This window comes from Mesoplodon densirostris, chromosome 18, assembly GCF_025265405.1.
Source record: "Mesoplodon densirostris isolate mMesDen1 chromosome 18, mMesDen1 primary haplotype, whole genome shotgun sequence".
Taxonomy (NCBI): Eukaryota; Metazoa; Chordata; class Mammalia; order Artiodactyla; family Ziphiidae; genus Mesoplodon; species Mesoplodon densirostris.
The window spans coordinates 36,208,302-36,223,693 of NC_082678.1; the positions used below are offsets into that span (position 1 = coordinate 36,208,302).

Sequence of the window (15,392 nt, forward strand, 5' to 3'; positions counted from 1 at the left end):
CACTTCCCTCCCTTCCCGCTCCGCCCCCGGGAGACGCCGCTCTCCGGATCGGAAGTTGACGCGAACGCTTCCAGGTCTCGCGGCATGATGTCTGGAGTCATGTGATAGCAAGATGGCGGCGCCGCGGTAGCTCGCTCCGGGTTGTGGCGTCGGGGGAGTCGCGACGGTTTCTGCTCTCGGGCCGTGGGGGCCGCCACGCCTGGATGGTCCGTGCGGCGGCCCGTACCCCTGCATTGGGCACCTGTTCAGGGCTGAGGCTGTTGCCGTGGCGGTGGGTTCTGGGGAGTGCCGGTGACCTCTCTGCGGGTGCCCTGCGCCGGCTGTGGTCGCCCGAGGAGTAGAAGGGCAGCCGGCCTCCCGGGTCTTCCCGACTCGCGGAGTTCCTCAGGCCTCCGAGAGTTCTGGAGGAGCCACAGCTCTGAGGGGCTGCGGGAGTTCGAGCCCGCGGGTGTGTGACCGGCTGCCTCGTACCCCTGAGGGCGCAAAGAAGCCCGCAAGAACTTCGCTTCCTCCTCCAGAGGCCTGGCTCCCTCGCGTTGGCTACCCTCGCATTCTTTCTCGCTTCCCCTCAATGTTCTCACCATATACCTGGAAATATGATCAGCGCCCCTGACGTGGTGGCCTTCACCAAAGAGGACGAGTACGAGGAGGAGCCTTACAATGAGCCGGCCCTGCCCGAGGAGTACTCGGTGCCGCTCTTCCCCTTCGCCAGCCAAGGAGCCAGTCCATGGTCCAAACTGTCCGGGGCCAAGTTCTCTCGGGACTTCATCCTTATTTCCGAGTTCTCTGAACAGGTGGGACCCCAGCCCTTACTGACCATCCCCAATGACACCAAAGTTTTCGGTACTTTTGATCTCAATTATTTCTCTTTGCGGATCATGTCTGTGGATTACCAGGCCTCCTTCGTGGGCCATCCCCCTGGTTCTGCCTACCCCAAACTGAACTTCGTGGAGGATTCCAAGGTCGTGCTGGGAGACTCCAAGGAGGGGGCCTTTGCCTACGTGCACCACCTCACCCTGTACGACCTGGAGGCCCGTGGCTTCGTGAGGCCCTTTTGTATGGCTTATATCTCAGCAGACCAGCACAAAATCATGCAGCAGTTCCAGGAGCTCTCAGCTGAATTCTCCAAAGCTTCAGAGTGCTTGAAAACGGGCAACAGGAAGGCATTTGCTGGGGAACTTGAAAAAAAACTGAAAGACTTGGATTACACCAGGACAGTGCTGCACACCGAGACGGAGATCCAGAAGAAAGCCAATGACAAAGGCTTTTACTCATCTCAGGCCATCGAGAAGGCCAATGAGCTGGCCAGTGTGGAGAAGTCCATCATCGAACATCAAGACCTGCTGAGGCAGATCCGCTCGTACCCTCATCGGAAGTTGAGGGGCTCCGATTTGTGTCCTGGGGAGACGGAGCGCACCCAGGATCTGCCCAGCCAGGCAGCCACTACCTCTGACCCCGAAGAGTCTGCTGACACAGACCATTACACCTGCAGACCCGCCTACACCCCAAAACTCATCAAAGCAAAGTCCACCAAGTGTTTTGACAAGAAGCTGAAGACCTTGGAAGAGCTCTGCGACACCGAGTACTTCACCCAGACCCTGGCCCAGCTCAGCCACATTGAGCACATTTTCAGAGGAGACCTGTGCTACCTCCTGACCAGCCAGATCGACAGAGCACTCCTGAAGCAACAGCATATCACAAATTTCCTCTTTGAAGACCTGGTAGAGGTCGACGACAGGGGGGAAGAGAAACAGGAGAGCGTACCCGCTAAGCCCAGTCACGACAGGCCGCCTTCCAGGTCTGTAGAAGAATGTCCAGTTCCTCAAGTGTTAATTAGCGTGGGCTCCTACAAGTCCAGTGTGGAGTCCGTGCTAATCAAGATGGAGCAGGAACTTGGGGAGGAGGGGTCCAGGGAAGTGGAGGTGACAGAGTCAAGCAGTTTTGACCCCCAGGAGAACTTGGACTACCTGGATATGGACATGAAAGGGAGCATCAGCAGTGGAGAGAGCATTGAGGTTCTCGGCACGGAGAAGTCCACCTCTGTGCTGTCTAAGTCCGACAGCCAGGCCAGCCTCACGGTGCCCTTGAGCCCCCAGGTGGTCCGGAGCAAGGCTGTCAGCCACAGGACGATCAGCGGGGACAGTATTGAAGTCCTCAGCACCTGCCCCTCCGAGGCCCTCATCCCGGACGACTTCAAGGCCAGTTACCCAAGTGCCATTAATGAAGAAGAGTCCTACGCAGATGACGGTGGGGGAGCCATCCACTTCCAGGCAGGCCTCAGCCCGCCGGAGCTGGGGGAGGCCGAGGAGGGCGGCTCGGGAGTCACCCCGTCACAGACAGACTCCTGCTGCATTGGGAGGGAGGGTGGCACTCTGCCGGTGCTGCTCTCCACCCCGGGCCACACGCTCTCTGACGAGGACGGGGTAGTGAGCGTCCCCCCGCAGCGCTACCGGCAGAAGGACCAGGAGTTCCACGTGGATTTCTCAGTGGAAAACGCCAACGCCTCTTCCCGAGACAGCGGTTCCGAAGGCTTCCCTGCTTATGAGCTGGACCCGAGCCGCCTGCTGGCCAGCCGGGACAGCAGTAAGACCAGCCTGGATGACCACTCCGACGCCACCAGCTACGGGAGCAGCGTCACCTCCGCCAGCTCCGACCGGACTCCCCCCTCTGCTCCTCCCACTGGCCCCTCTTCCGAGAGGCATAAGAAGAGGGCGGGCCAGAACGCCTTAAAGTTCATCCGCCAGTACCCTTTCGCCCACCCAGCCATCTACTCCCTGCTCAGCGGGAGGACGCTCGTGATCCTAGGGGAGGAGGAGGCCGTAGTCAGGAAGCTTGTGACCGCGCTGTCCATCTTTGTCCCCAACTACAGCCTCCATGCCAAACCCGTGAAGCACTGGGTGTCCTCTCCTTTGCATATCACGGATTTTCAGAAGTGGAAGCTTATTGGTCTGCAGAGGTAATTGGTTACAGGTGGTGGGGATGGGCCCTGGCTGGTCAGAGGTGAGGCTTCAGGTGGCCGCCCCTCTGGGTGAGGTTCACGAGTCGGTGTGGTGGCCCCAGAACCAGGAGGCCTGGCTTCCAGGTTGGCCCCAGCACCAACTCGCTGTGTTGCTTTCGGCAAATCCTCTCCCTTTTCTGACGTGTTGCCTTGTCTGTCACATGAGGGGTTGCAGTTCCTAAGTGGTTCCCAACCTGGTCTGCACCCTGCTGTGTCAGAATGGTTTGGGAGGATTTTCTAGAATGCCGCAGGGTTGCGATTGGGTTGGCCTAGGGTACGACGTGGAGTTCGCCCGGTGTGCAGCAAGGTTTGGGACCAACTGGACTGCTGGGTCTCAGATCCCTGCTGAGTCTCTAACTCACACTATGGGGTAAATGACTGAGGCGGGGTCTGCATCTGAGGAGGGCAGGGGTGCTGGGAGAGGCAGCCGCCCCGGCTCTCCCTCCCCTGTCCCCTCTGCCCCAGGAACCCATCCCCCCCTGCCCCCCGGAAGCTTTCTCCTTTTTCCCCACGTCACCGGCTTGTGCTGTAGCAGGTTCTTTTGGGTTTTTCCACGTTCTGCTTGTCTGGCTCGGGGGACTCCTGCCCTGGCGTGCGCACTGGGCTCACTTCTCTCCCCGCACCTGCCTTTGCCCACCTGAGACTCATGCGCGTCGAACTGGGTGATGGTGGGAGTCCACTCTCTGGACTACAGAGAGGGCAGGAGGCCTTTCCTCCCCGCGGCAGTCAGCCGCCGTTCTGTTTCCCTTTACGCGGGTCCCTGGCGTCCGTGAGGTCACCGTCCCGAGCCTCCTCGTGTTCGCCCCGCTCACAGCCACCTGACTTGCTCGATCCCTGGCTGCCCCGTGGGGGCATGGTGGTGGGATTCAAGCCCGCGGCGCTTCCACGTCCACTTCACTCTCGGGCCGTGCTGGCGGGGCTGGGGTACGAGCTGGAGGTCTTGGGCAGGGGCCCTGCTCTGGGAGGATTCGTGCTCCGGAGGCCAGAGCCCGGCGGTCCAGGGAGGCGAGAGCTCTGACGGGGGCACCTCACATGGGAGGCATGGGACGGGTGCCCGCAGGAGGTCTGGGGTCTCTGGCTTGAGCGGCAGGGAGGCTGGGGTCGCAGTGGGGGAACAGTGAGGACGGGCCTGCCACACCGGGGTAAGCCCAGCCCGTGGGCATCATGGGAGCGTGGACGCAGGGCCGAGGCTCAGTGGGTGCCCGGGCCCCCGCGCCCCTGCCGGCGCCAAGTTTGAGCTGGCGTCGGGGTGGGGGGTGGGGGGAGGCCTTTAAGGGACTGCGTTTGGCTGCTGTTCTCGGTGGGGTGACGGGCAGGCGGCCCCTACACACACACCTTCACTTCTCCAACTCTCTCCTCTCACCCCAACCCCTGACCTTTGATTTTTTTTGCCTCAAAAGGTGGAGAATCTAAAACGCACGTCAGTTTATTGACATCACCTGGTTTATCCAGCACCAAGTTTGGCATGGCCTTGCCCTTTCCAGAGGCTTCCCCTGAGCTTCCTTCCTTAGAACGCGCCGGCAGGCAATTGAGGTGCATCCTTCACATCAGCTCCACTCTCCTGGGCACCCAGCTGCAGTGCTGTGTTGAGAAGGATTCTGCGGCCCGGCGTGGCTGCACTGGGGAGCCAGCTGTTTTCAATCACGGTGTCTCTGGGGTGCAGGCGGGGGTAGCGGCAGGTGGCAGTGTCCCTGGAAGGGGGCTGTGAGCTGTTCCTCTGCAGTGGGCACCTGGGCAGCGCCTTCCTCCCTCCTGGGAAAATAGTGGTCATTTGCCAGATACTTACTGAGAGCCATTACGGGCCAGCCGCTGTGCCCGGAGCCGGGATACAGGCGCGTCAGCAGTGGGGGCGTCGCGTGACAGGACCGCCCTCGCTCCTGTCCCAGCATCACCACCCCGTGGGCTGGCGCTCCCCCAGGCTGTTTTCATCTGCACGAGGAAGACCTGCCTCGTGCTGGCGAGTGTTGGGGGCCCATCGTGTCTGACCCACGCCTGCTCCGTGCAGGCGCTGCTCTGACGTCCTGGGGGGCAGTGGAGGGGGGCGCCGATTGCCGTGTGGAAGGCAGTCCAGGTGGCCGGGGTGGAGACGGGCCCTCGCCTCCGGACTTGGAGCCATGGAGGGTCCCTCCAGGAAAGCGGGAGGCCCGTCGGCAGTGACAGCTGAGACCTTTCTAGGGAATGTCTGGTGACTCGTCCCACAAAGCCCTCCCTCCCACACCCCCTGAGCGCGCACAGGTGCTGGGAATCGGGAGATCTGCCCCCGGAGGGCCCTGCTCCGGTGGGCACCACGGTCAACGGGTCAGGGGCCTTGCCCCCCAGGGCATGTGTCACTGGAGGGTCGGCCGAGGGGCCAGGAGGAGGGAGGGGACTGGATTCGCTGTGGCTCACCTGAAGGCGTCCCGGGCAGTAAGCAGCGGACCCGGTGGGGCGGCGCCATGAGGGGACGAGCCGTGGCGCCAGCTGTCGGGCGCGGAGGCTCCTGCCGCTACCCCGTGGAGCAGAGAAGGGCTGCCCCCGGGATGCACGCGGAGCCCTGGCCCCGGGGGTGCGCAGAGCTGCGGGTGGCTGGTGAGATGGCCCCGCAGGCAGATCCGGCACTGAGACGAAGAGGCAGGTGGAGGCCCACCTGAGGGTCAGCATTTAAGGGTGTGAGCAGAGGGGTGCCTTTGTGTGTCCACGGGGCTCGGTCCCGGGTGCTGGGGTCAGTCTGGGATCCGAGAGCTGTGGCCTAGGACAGTCCCTTCCCCCCAGGCACTTGGACTGTGTGTAGGACTCTTCCTCAGGACTCTCACCCCAGAACCACCGGTGGCATTGGCCCTGGATTTTTTTTTTTCCACTGAAGTAGGCCCTCTGCCTGGAAATGCTTGTCAGTCAGATCAGACATTTGTGGGTGTAAGAGATGGATAAACAATCAGGTTGGTTTCCCGCGATTATAAATCAAAACCAGCGATAATCGGGTTCCTTACTAAGCAGCAGTGAGAAGGCCTGGACTGTTTGGAAGACAGCTCCGTTCTGGTGGGGGAGGTGCTGGTGTTGTGTCAGAGGCCCTGGGTCGAATCCCAGCTCAGCCGCCTTCTACGTGGGTGATCTAGGACGAGCCACGGTCCCTCTGTGGGCCTCAGTGTCCTCATCTGTGCAGAGTCCCCCCGCCACCCTGGCTTCGCATGGGCCATAACGAAGTTCAAGACGGGGGTGGGTGGAGGCGCTGCCCGAGGGACAGAGGCCCGGCCGCACCTCCTCCCGTGTCATCTGGCCTCCAGAGGAGCTTTGGGGGGAACCAATGAAGGAAGAGTTCGGAGGCACAAAAGAGGTGGTGCCGCTGTGGGCGGGAGTAGGCCGGGGTGCCAGAGCCTGGGGAGAGGCTGGCCTGAGGCGGATGGTAGCCGAGTGCAGGGCAGGAAGGTGAAGTGAGGCATTTAGCTCGTGGCCCAGCCCCCTCGGGGGGAGGTAAGGGTGACCCAGGAGCAGGCAGGGAGCCGCCCGTAAGTCTGACTCCTCGTGGCCTGTGGTGGGGTGCCTGGCCCCGCACGTATGGCCCCGCTTGTCCCTGCTGTGCTCTGCAGTCCCCAGAGCCCACCTCTCTCAGGACTCCGAGGTCCCTCCTCCAGCGCCTTCCCAGCCCACGGCCGCTGCTGTGGATACGGAGGCCACGCCTCCCCTCGCTGGGCCGGCTCGTGTGCATGTCCTTTCTTCCCAGCCAGGCCAGGCCCCAGGTCACTGCCTGGAATACGCTAGGCGCACAGTAAACGAGTGTTAACTCTATAAGAAGAGAGCACCCGTGAAGGGAAAGTATAATTAGGTGATCTCAGTCCCAAGAGACCGTCAGTCCTTTTACAGGTACTTCCCAAGCCCCAACTTCCAGAGGAGCGTCAGTGTGTGAAGCGGCTGGTCAGCCAGCCATTTGCTGGACTCTGCAGGGTAATCCCAGCTCCTCTGGGAGACCTGGTCTAGACGGGGTGGTCAGGGGCCGCTTACTGAGGCCGACACTCCGGCCTCCTTCCCTCGCTGAGTGAACCCGGCCTGCCTGCCTCTGATGTGCCGGGCACGGCATGGGGTACGGTCCTGGGTCTGCAGGAGCTCCTGGCGCCACACCGGTCAGTGCCAGGCCGGTGGGGAGGGCCAGGCGCTGTCCTGAGCGCCACAGCCTGTGCCTCCGCTGTGACCCCGGAGGCAGGACCATCGTCCCTGCCTCACAGACGAGGCTCGGAAGTTAAGGACCTCGACCAAGATCACAGAGCAAGAATGAGAGGAGCAAACAGGTCAGGGAAGGCTGGGTGTTCCGGGCAGAGCAGAAGGGCCCCCACGGAAAGCCTGGCGAGGCTGCAGGGGAGTCCCTGGGGAGTGACAGGTGGGGTGTCAGGGGCAGCAGGAAGCACGTCGTCAGGGCCTCGTGGGCCACGCTAGGCACTTGACCTTGGTCGTGAGAGGGGTGAGGAGCCTTGAAGGTCGTGGTGGCCAGACCTGCCTTCCAGAGAGCGCCGGCAAGTGGGGCCGGGTGGGGGCTGGCCTCGCGGCAGGGGCCCACCCAGCTTCTGCCTCCTGACCTCGGCCTGTGTGTTTCAGGGTGGCATCCCCTGCCAGTGCTGGCACCCTCCACGCCCTGAGCCGCTACAGCCGCTACACGAGCATCCTGGACCTGGACCGGAAGACCTTGCGCTGCCCCCTCTACAGAGGCACCCTGGTGCCCCGGCTGGCAGACCACCGCACACACATCAGGCGGGGCAGCACCTACTTCCTGCACGTGCAGAGTGTGCTCACGCAGCTCTGCGCCAAGGCCTTCCTCTACGCCTTCTGCCGCCATCTGCACCTGCCCGCCCGCGGCACGGAAGCCGAGGGGCTGGCCGCCAGCCGCCGGGCCAGCTTCTTGCAGCTGAACCTGGGGCTGGTGAACGAAGACGTCAAGGTGGTCCAGTACCTGGCAGAGCTGCTGAAGCTACACTACACGCGGGAGCCTTCTGCGGCCGGCCAACCCGTGCTCAGGTTCGACTACGTCCCCAGTTTCCTATACAAGATCTGAGGTCAGGCCCGGCCACTGTGACCAAGACCTGTGACTCGGTACGGGGAGGGCGTTGGCATGACTGGGGGGGTCTTCTGAGCTGTTTAGATTTCTGGTGTCGTTGGCGGGAAGGAAACCGAGGTGGCAGCCGTGGTTCCCAGGTGGCTCTGGGCAAGGGCGGTGGGGGCACTGGCCCCCTGGCGGCATCTGGAAGGACGGTAACAGCTCGCAGCCCCTTGGAGAGTGGCCTGGGCTCAGGACTGGGGGCCAGGGCAGAAGAAAGCTTCGGCAGTGTGATGAGGGCCAGAGAGGTGGAGCCTACAGGGAGGACCACGCCGGCCCTCTTGCACAGCAATGTCAAGAGGAGCAGCCATTAACTGGACGATTTGGTCGAAAGCAGGATGGACGGAACGTCCATTGCCTCGTGCAGACCCTAGCCGGGCCTTCCGCGTGGCCTCGCGGAGCCGCCCTCTCAGGGGAGGCCCCTGGATGCTCCCTGCCCTGTCCTCACGTCCTCGCCAGGCACGGAGGGGCCTGCTGCTGGGCTCCCAGGCTCAGCGGAGTGACCAGTCACTGGCCCCTGGTCATCAGAACCGCTGTCGTGGGGGGCTGGGCACAGGCTTCCCGCTGTGCGGGCGAGGAGCTACCAGCTCTCCTGGGGGCGCCGACACTGTCCTCTTGGGCAGGGTCTGCAGGTGGGCTGGCGCTCGCCCGGCAGAGGTCACCGCAGACCTTCGCTACCACTTCGCTACCTCACGGGGTGTCGCGGGCGCGGGGCAGCCGGCGGGCTGGGATCTCCTCGGGGAAGGCTGTGCCGGCCTGGAGCACACACACTCAGCAGTTCATTCCGCCCCAGCTGAGTCCCAGCCCCACTTCCTGTTCACCCACCAGGACCCTCCTGACACAGTTACCACTGGTGTGTGTAGGTGGATGGTTTTTTGCAATCTTGAAAATGTCATACTTCTCTTCTTTAAGCTGTTTGTCCCTAAGCAGGGAGAACTCTTGGTATTACTGCTTTTTAATTTTTTCCCCTAAGTTGTGGTAAAACACACCTGAACCAGCCACAGTGGTTGCTCCTGAGCACCGCATGTGTGTCTGCCGGGGCCGTGTTCTGTGTCGTCAGAGTCCTGCTGTTGAGACCTGGTCTGCCACCAGCTTTGCAGCACACCACAGCGGTCAGGACCTCCTGGTGACCAAGGAGGCTTTGTATTATCTCTCTCCCATGGCCCTCCCTGCCTAGGCTTCTGGTCAGGGTCCCCATTCCTGCCAGAGTGTGATTCTGCTCCGGAGGCCGTGACCAAGGCCCACTGTGACAGGGCTGCCACCGCATCTCCTTGGGTCTTTGTACCTGTGTTGTCACCTGTGTCCCCCAGAGAGGTGTCTCCAGGGACCACACGGCAGCTTCCGAACGTGCAGTGTGTGTGCTGGTGGGAAGGCTGCCCTCCTGTTACCACTGCCCCCCTTGTGTTCAGATGCTGCTTTGTTTTCTAGGTAGGTGGCTAATTGCATCTACTTGGGCCTCCTGGGACACGAGCTTGTGACACCTTATCTCCGAGGGAAGAGTGGTCCGTGGGGCCCAAATGACCAGATGGGAAGCGATCACGGGCCCACCTGTTTTGTTCCCGGGCCACCAACATGGCCTCTGCGGTTCACACCTCACACCTGGGAAGGCAGAAGGGGCAGCAGGTCAGTCACACTGGCCTCCTAGAAGCGAAAGTCCACTCTGGAGCGTGTTTGTGCAGAAGCTCCACCTCGGGCGAGCCCTGCCGGTGCGAGAAGGCCTGGCCGTGGGGCAGCCGCAGAGAGGGCACCCAGAGCCCCTCTCCTGAGCTGCTGCTTCATTGAGGAGCAGAGCTGTGTTCGCTGACGGGTGGCTGAGCTCCAGCGTTTAAAGTTTGGTTAAAACCCAACTTTGCAGTGTGGCAGTTACACAGAATTGCTTGATGCCAAGTATGTTTCTCTTCAAAGGGGAACCAGGCCCTCCCGGCCCTGCCACGCTGGGGACTGGAACCTGCCAGGAGTCTCAGACGCACCTGAGTCTGAGTGGTGGGGGCCTGTGCAACGAACTCATCTCGTCAGGAATCTTAAGAGGTGTTCCCTGGTAATAGGTCAGCAAGCGTCCAAATGCTGAGAAACGCTTCAAAAATCAGAGGGTGTCAGTGCCCTTAGTACTTCTTCAATCCTAAGTATCGCCTCGAAGGCCCAGGCACCAAAACCTTGAGGTTTGTTTCAACTTCACTTCCAGCCCATTACCTGCCCCACACCCTGCCTTTTTAAAGCAGTCCAAGTTAAGAACCTGCCCAGGCTGGCATTTATGCAGTAGTGATTTCCAGAAGCTCCACGGTAGACATCAGCTGAACCCTTTTATAGCACCTGTGGCCCTGGGGACCCTACTCCTTTAGTAGAATCTGGAAATGGGCTGTGATAGCCCAGCTGCCATTTCCCATCTAGCTCTGAACTTCTTGCTTCAGATCAGTTACTGTGTGCAAAGTATCATAGACTTCATCCCCAAGCAAGTAACAAATACCATGTCAAAATCCCAGGATGGCCGATAGATTCTCCCCCGAATATCAGGGCTGCTGCAGCTCGTGACACGTCCCCGGAGGCCCAGCGGCCTGGAAGATCTCGCACGCAGCTCGCCACCCACTCCACCAGTGCTGGGCGCGTGCCCCCCCCCCCCAGCCTGACGGCGCCCGGCCGGTCAGCTTTTCCACATAGCCCACGTCATCTTTGCACAGGCAGGAGCCCTCCTGGGCTGGTGCAGTCCATCAGTCCATGTGGCCAGCCTTCGGAGGCACCAGCCCCCCAAGCCAGCATCAGATCTTACCTCCCATCTCCCTAGAGGCTCAAGAAAGTGCCTTGGCTCGTGCTTTGAAGCAAACCAGCTAGCTTTCTGGCTTTTTCCCAATATTGTGATAGAAACTGATAAAACTGGAATTTTTGAGAGAGAGATGGTATTAACATTGCAAAAGAAAAGTATCATCTCTACTTCTGGCTGGAAGGAAAACCAGCCTCAGCTAAGGCTGGAGCACAGCCAGCTCTTCTGAGCCCGTCCTGCTTTGAGGTTTGGTTTCAGCTGTGGGGAGGAGGGAGCACTTGGCCATGAATCAAGTGCTGGTCTGGGCCTAGCCTCCCGGGAGTGCTTGTGTGGTGGCCTTTGTCTCCTGCGGGGGGAAGAGTCAAGCTCCTGGGTGTAAGGCTGTTTCCACAGCTGCGGAGGTGGCAGCTGCCCTGCCCGCTGCGCTGGAGCCCCGGGGCGTCAACTGCAGCTGTGTTAAGGCCACGGAGAGAAGCATAGTGTGTGAGGACGTATTTGTCGTTTTTTGGAAAGCTGTATTATTACTGCATGCTCCTCGTCGTGTGTGAGCGTGAGTCCCACCGGGTGAGCCGTGGCCACTGCGGCCAGAGCGAGAGCGTGCTGCACACACCACACACATGTCCGCAGCTCCCGGTGTGGCTGCACCAGAGTTCAACCAGTCATGCCAAACGAATAGTATGAGAAGTGTACTTTTTAAGAAATTAATTTATTTGAGTTGAGATATTTTTGAGATATAAAAATTGGTTGTATTTTTTAAAGCTATAATTCTTGTAGATATTCTGTGGTTAAAAATTTGTGCTTATTAAAAATGGTCATCTATGTTTTGCACTTGAGATTTGTGAAAAATAAAGTTTCTGTGGGAAGGTGACCTCTGGTTTCCTGATCACGGGAGGGAGGTGGTTGTCTGCTCAGCGGCTTGGGACTAGGTCCCTGGCCTGCCTGCCCTGGGCTGGGGGAAGGGGACCACATCCCCCTCCTGCCCAGGTGCTGTAAGCGGGACTCCCACGGAGCTGGATGGCACCTGAACAGACCCGTCTAACTTGTGATTCTGATTGAAAGCACAGCAGAAGGGCCAGGACGCTCCCTCCTCGTTTGCAACGGTTATAACTGAGTCCTCCTTTGGTGCCCACCAGGGAACAGATAGCAACGGGCAGCTCTTCCAAGCTCGAACTTCGGTGCTTCTGGCTGCCGCAGCAAGTCAGGGAAGCCCAGTAACCCTGCCCTCCACCAGTCTGGATAATTAAGGCTGAATGGCTAAATTGTATTTCATTTTTCCAGAATAACTATACGTAGCTGTGAGAAAGTGAGGTTCATATTTAAACTCCTTAATAACTTGTCCCAGAATGACTAACACTGAGCCTTAAACAAATGTTGGTTTGTGAACAAGGTAAAAAAAAGCAAAGTCCGAAAAGGGGCCCGTGTGGGGCCTCCAGGGCACTGGGTCCCTGGGCGGGCGGGCACTCCTCTAGAAGTCGGGCAGGCCGGGCAGAGGGAAGAGGGCGGCGAAGCTCTCCACCTCCGCCCTGAGTGCTGCCACAGCCCGCTGGTGATCCTCGGCCCCCGCCAGCTTCTCCGTGAATTCCTTCAGGGTGGCCTTCACCCCCACGGTGTCCTGGATCTGCAGGGTCAGCTCTATCCCTGCGCCAATGAGAGACGCCACTGCCCACGTGCCCCCGGCGGCCGGGCCCGACTGCTCTGCCGTCCACGCGCCCGCCACCCTCTCAGCCCACACGGTCTGCTGGGCGATGCTGTTTCCCGGCCCTGCTCCAGCCTTGACGCAGAGCCGTCCTTCATCCCGACCGCACAGCCCCACGCGGCCAGTGTCCATGCCTCTCCTCACCTCTGTGAATAAAATGGGCAACTTTTTGGAAATCTTCTTCCAAGAGTCCTCGGGATGTCAGCGCCGGGGTCCCCAGGCGCAGTCCACTGGGCCGCAGGGCGCTTTTGTCACCTTCAATAGAAACAGGTTCTGTCCCTGGGCTGCACCCATCTCCCCACTGACCATCGGGCACTGGGAAGGGGCTCGTGGGCAAAAGGAATAGGCCCATGGATGCTGGCTCACACCTCGGCTGCGCTACTTGAAATATCAGGAGAGCCGCCTTTTGCGACGTGGTCCTTGCTCCTGACACCAGGGCAGCATCTGTCTGGGTTTGAGGGGCGTCGCCCACCTCTTATTCACGACCCGCTGAGAAATGCAGCCGGTTTTCCAGAGGCCCCAGCCTCCCTCTCCCTCTCCGTCCCCAGCGGAGTCAGCGCCGCGTCAGAGGGGGCGGGCAGGGGGGCACGGCCTGGCTCCTGTCCAACGCTGCACATCTTGTCCCCAGAGCCAAGTCACCATCGGCCTTGAGAGGTGCACACAGAAGAGGGCTGAGGACGCTCACCTGGGCAGGTGTTCTTGTTGCAGGCAATGGAACAGGCTTCCAGCACCTTCTCAGCCCGGCCGCCGTCCGTGCCTTTGGAGCGGAGGTCCACGAGGATCAAGTGGTTGTCAGAACCATCTGGAAACCAGGTTAGACACATGGAAGCCGACCCCGTGCTGAGCCAAGGGATCTTTCTCTTCCAAAGAAATGGGGGGGTGTGACCCCCACCACGTGTCCTGTGGGGATTTCATCACCTGCTAAAGACCACATACCCCAGGGCCTCAAGAGTTTGAGAAGAAGCACAGAGTAGTTTAAAAAGGGAACCTGAGGATGCAGAGGGGGCTGAGGGCAAACGGCCAGCCCAGACGGCCCACTGCCACGTCCCAACCTGTCAGGTGCCAGGGCAGCGCCTGGAAGCCTGTTGGGGTGATGACGTCATCTGGGAATGTCCCCCTTCTAAGTCCACCCTCAAGGCTCCCTCTAAGGGGGACTCAGAGTAGTGGGCAGTGGGCGATCTAGGTGACAGGGTGATGGGCACGTCAGGTGCAGACACTGACAGCCCACTGTGTGCTGCAACCCCAATCCTACGAGGATGATAGTATTTTCAAAGTGGTGCAGAAGAGATATGGAAGAACTTTCTGTAACGGCCCAAGGAATCTTCCAAGCACCTGATCTTCACTTTGAACTCTGATTAATCCCCGGGTTAACTAGATCCCCATCGCTGACTTAGGCGATGACCACGGCTTCAAAGACGCATGTGGCCTAAGCGGATGCACGGCTCTGGACCCACAGCCCCCTTGCTTGCAGCGTGGCTTTAGGAACCTCAGACGCCCATTTGTAAAATAAGACCAGTGATTCCCAAGGCTGTCTCGAGGTTTGAACGAGGTCGTGTATACAGAGCTGAGGGGATCCCGAGTCACCCCAAGGCTGCGGCCACCGTGCCCAGGCCACGACCCTATAGCCACACCCTGACAGGGCCAGGACAAGACTCGAGCAGCCCCAAGGAGCAAGGACACCCTCGGGGCTCGGTTCCTGTCGTACCTGTGACCACTTTGTAGCCCAGCCCCATCAAGGCCTCGGCCAGAGCCCTGCAGTTGGCCAGCACCTGGCGCTGGTAGACTCTGAACTCCGGAGTCATGGCCTGCTTCAGAGCCACCGCCACCCCTGGCAGGAGATGAAGACAGACCGTGAGTCAAAGAAACACCCGTCTCCACTTGGGCTTCCCAGCTTCTCAGTGTCACCTAGGGCGGTGGGTTACATCTCCTCCCAAAATGATCCCTTTTAACCCTGCAATTACCCGGCTAAGCCTCAGACCTCTCTCTGAGCAAGTGCTTTTGAGGCGGCTTCTCTCCAGCATGAAATTTCAGGCTAAGGAAATCACCAGGGGAGAGCTGTTCCCAGCAAGATGGATTTTATGTCCTTTTTAAGCTCAACGTGTGTAAACGGATCACTTAGCTGCTGATGCTTTGATGCCAAATTATGCACCTTTCAGAACAGAGCCCAGATGAGAGGTACAGGCCTGATCTACCTGCACACCCAGACTCCTCTGGGACCTTGTTCGATCCCCAGGGTTGCTTAAAGGGGCGCAGAAGATGGAGGAGGATGCAAACCATGTGCCCACGTCCTGGCACAGGAGCCCCCAGTCCGTGTGTGGAAAACGGCCTGGAGAGGCTGGAGGGCTGGCCTCCCACCACTGGAGGGCGCTAAGTGGGTGGGTATAAGGGGAGCCGCCCCTGCCCACTCGAGCCTAAAACTCCCCCTTCACTGCTCCCTGCACACCCCTTGCACACACCGGTACTTCTGACGGTCTCCCAATGGGGACGGGACACCTTTGTCCTGGCTCCTCCACCAACTGCTTTGCTCCAAAGACGGAGTAAAAGCTCTGAGGTCATCAGATTTTCTAAGGCTCGGGTACAACCAGAGAAGGAGTATGTCTATGACAGCTGCTGGGCCATCATGGAATAGGATCTAGGAGGTACCAGCGTGGCCCCAAAGTCAAGGCCGAGGGTCAGACACAGGTGTCGCCGTTCCCTCCCCTGGAGGCCAGGAGACCAGGGGAGGGCCACCCGCCCGCTCACGTGCTCCTTGAGCTGTGCAGTCTTCCGTTGTCAGGTCCCCTCCCCGTGGTTTCTCAGGGGCTCAGGTGGGGCCTGCCCGACTCAGTGGAGTGGCCATCACCTCTGTCCCTGGTGACATGCACTGCTCCCCTTCCCTGCCTCG

General features: G+C 60.2%; 2 protein-coding genes across 6 annotated transcripts in view; one reads left to right on the forward strand and one right to left on the reverse strand.

Annotated features, from left to right (window-relative positions):
* The first annotated feature begins 111 nt into the window (after positions 1-111).
* Positions 112-11,784, forward strand: SMCR8 (SMCR8-C9orf72 complex subunit). Its single transcript, XM_060081957.1, has 2 exons — positions 112-2,956; positions 7,562-11,784. The coding sequence occupies exons 1-2, from the start codon at positions 597-599 to the stop codon at positions 8,013-8,015; spliced, it is 2,814 nt and encodes a 937-aa protein (XP_059937940.1). The 5' UTR covers positions 112-596; the 3' UTR covers positions 8,016-11,784.
* SHMT1 (serine hydroxymethyltransferase 1) overlaps positions 11,512-15,392 on the reverse strand; it is a 62,876-nt gene continuing 58,995 nt past the window's right edge. For all 5 annotated transcript variants that reach the window (XM_060081961.1, XM_060081960.1, XM_060081962.1 and 2 more), the window contains 4 exons: positions 14,214-14,336; positions 13,194-13,310; positions 12,653-12,763; positions 11,512-12,450 (listed from right to left, as the gene is read on the reverse strand). In XM_060081961.1, the coding sequence (XP_059937944.1) occupies positions 12,278-12,450; positions 12,653-12,763; positions 13,194-13,310; positions 14,214-14,336 (524 nt within the window). In that variant the 3' untranslated portion in view covers positions 11,512-12,277. The remainder of the gene's footprint in view (positions 12,451-12,652; positions 12,764-13,193; positions 13,311-14,213; positions 14,337-15,392) is intronic.

Bases quoted from the DNA above. Each gene is read 5' to 3' on its own strand.
- SMCR8 (XM_060081957.1), top strand. From the start codon at position 597: ATGATCAGCGCCCCTGACGTGGTGGCCTTCACCAAAGAGGACGAGTAC. The intron at 2,957-7,561 runs GTAATTGGTTAC...TGTGTGTTTCAG, and splicing joins AAGCTTATTGGTCTGCAGAG to GGTGGCATCCCCTGCCAGTG.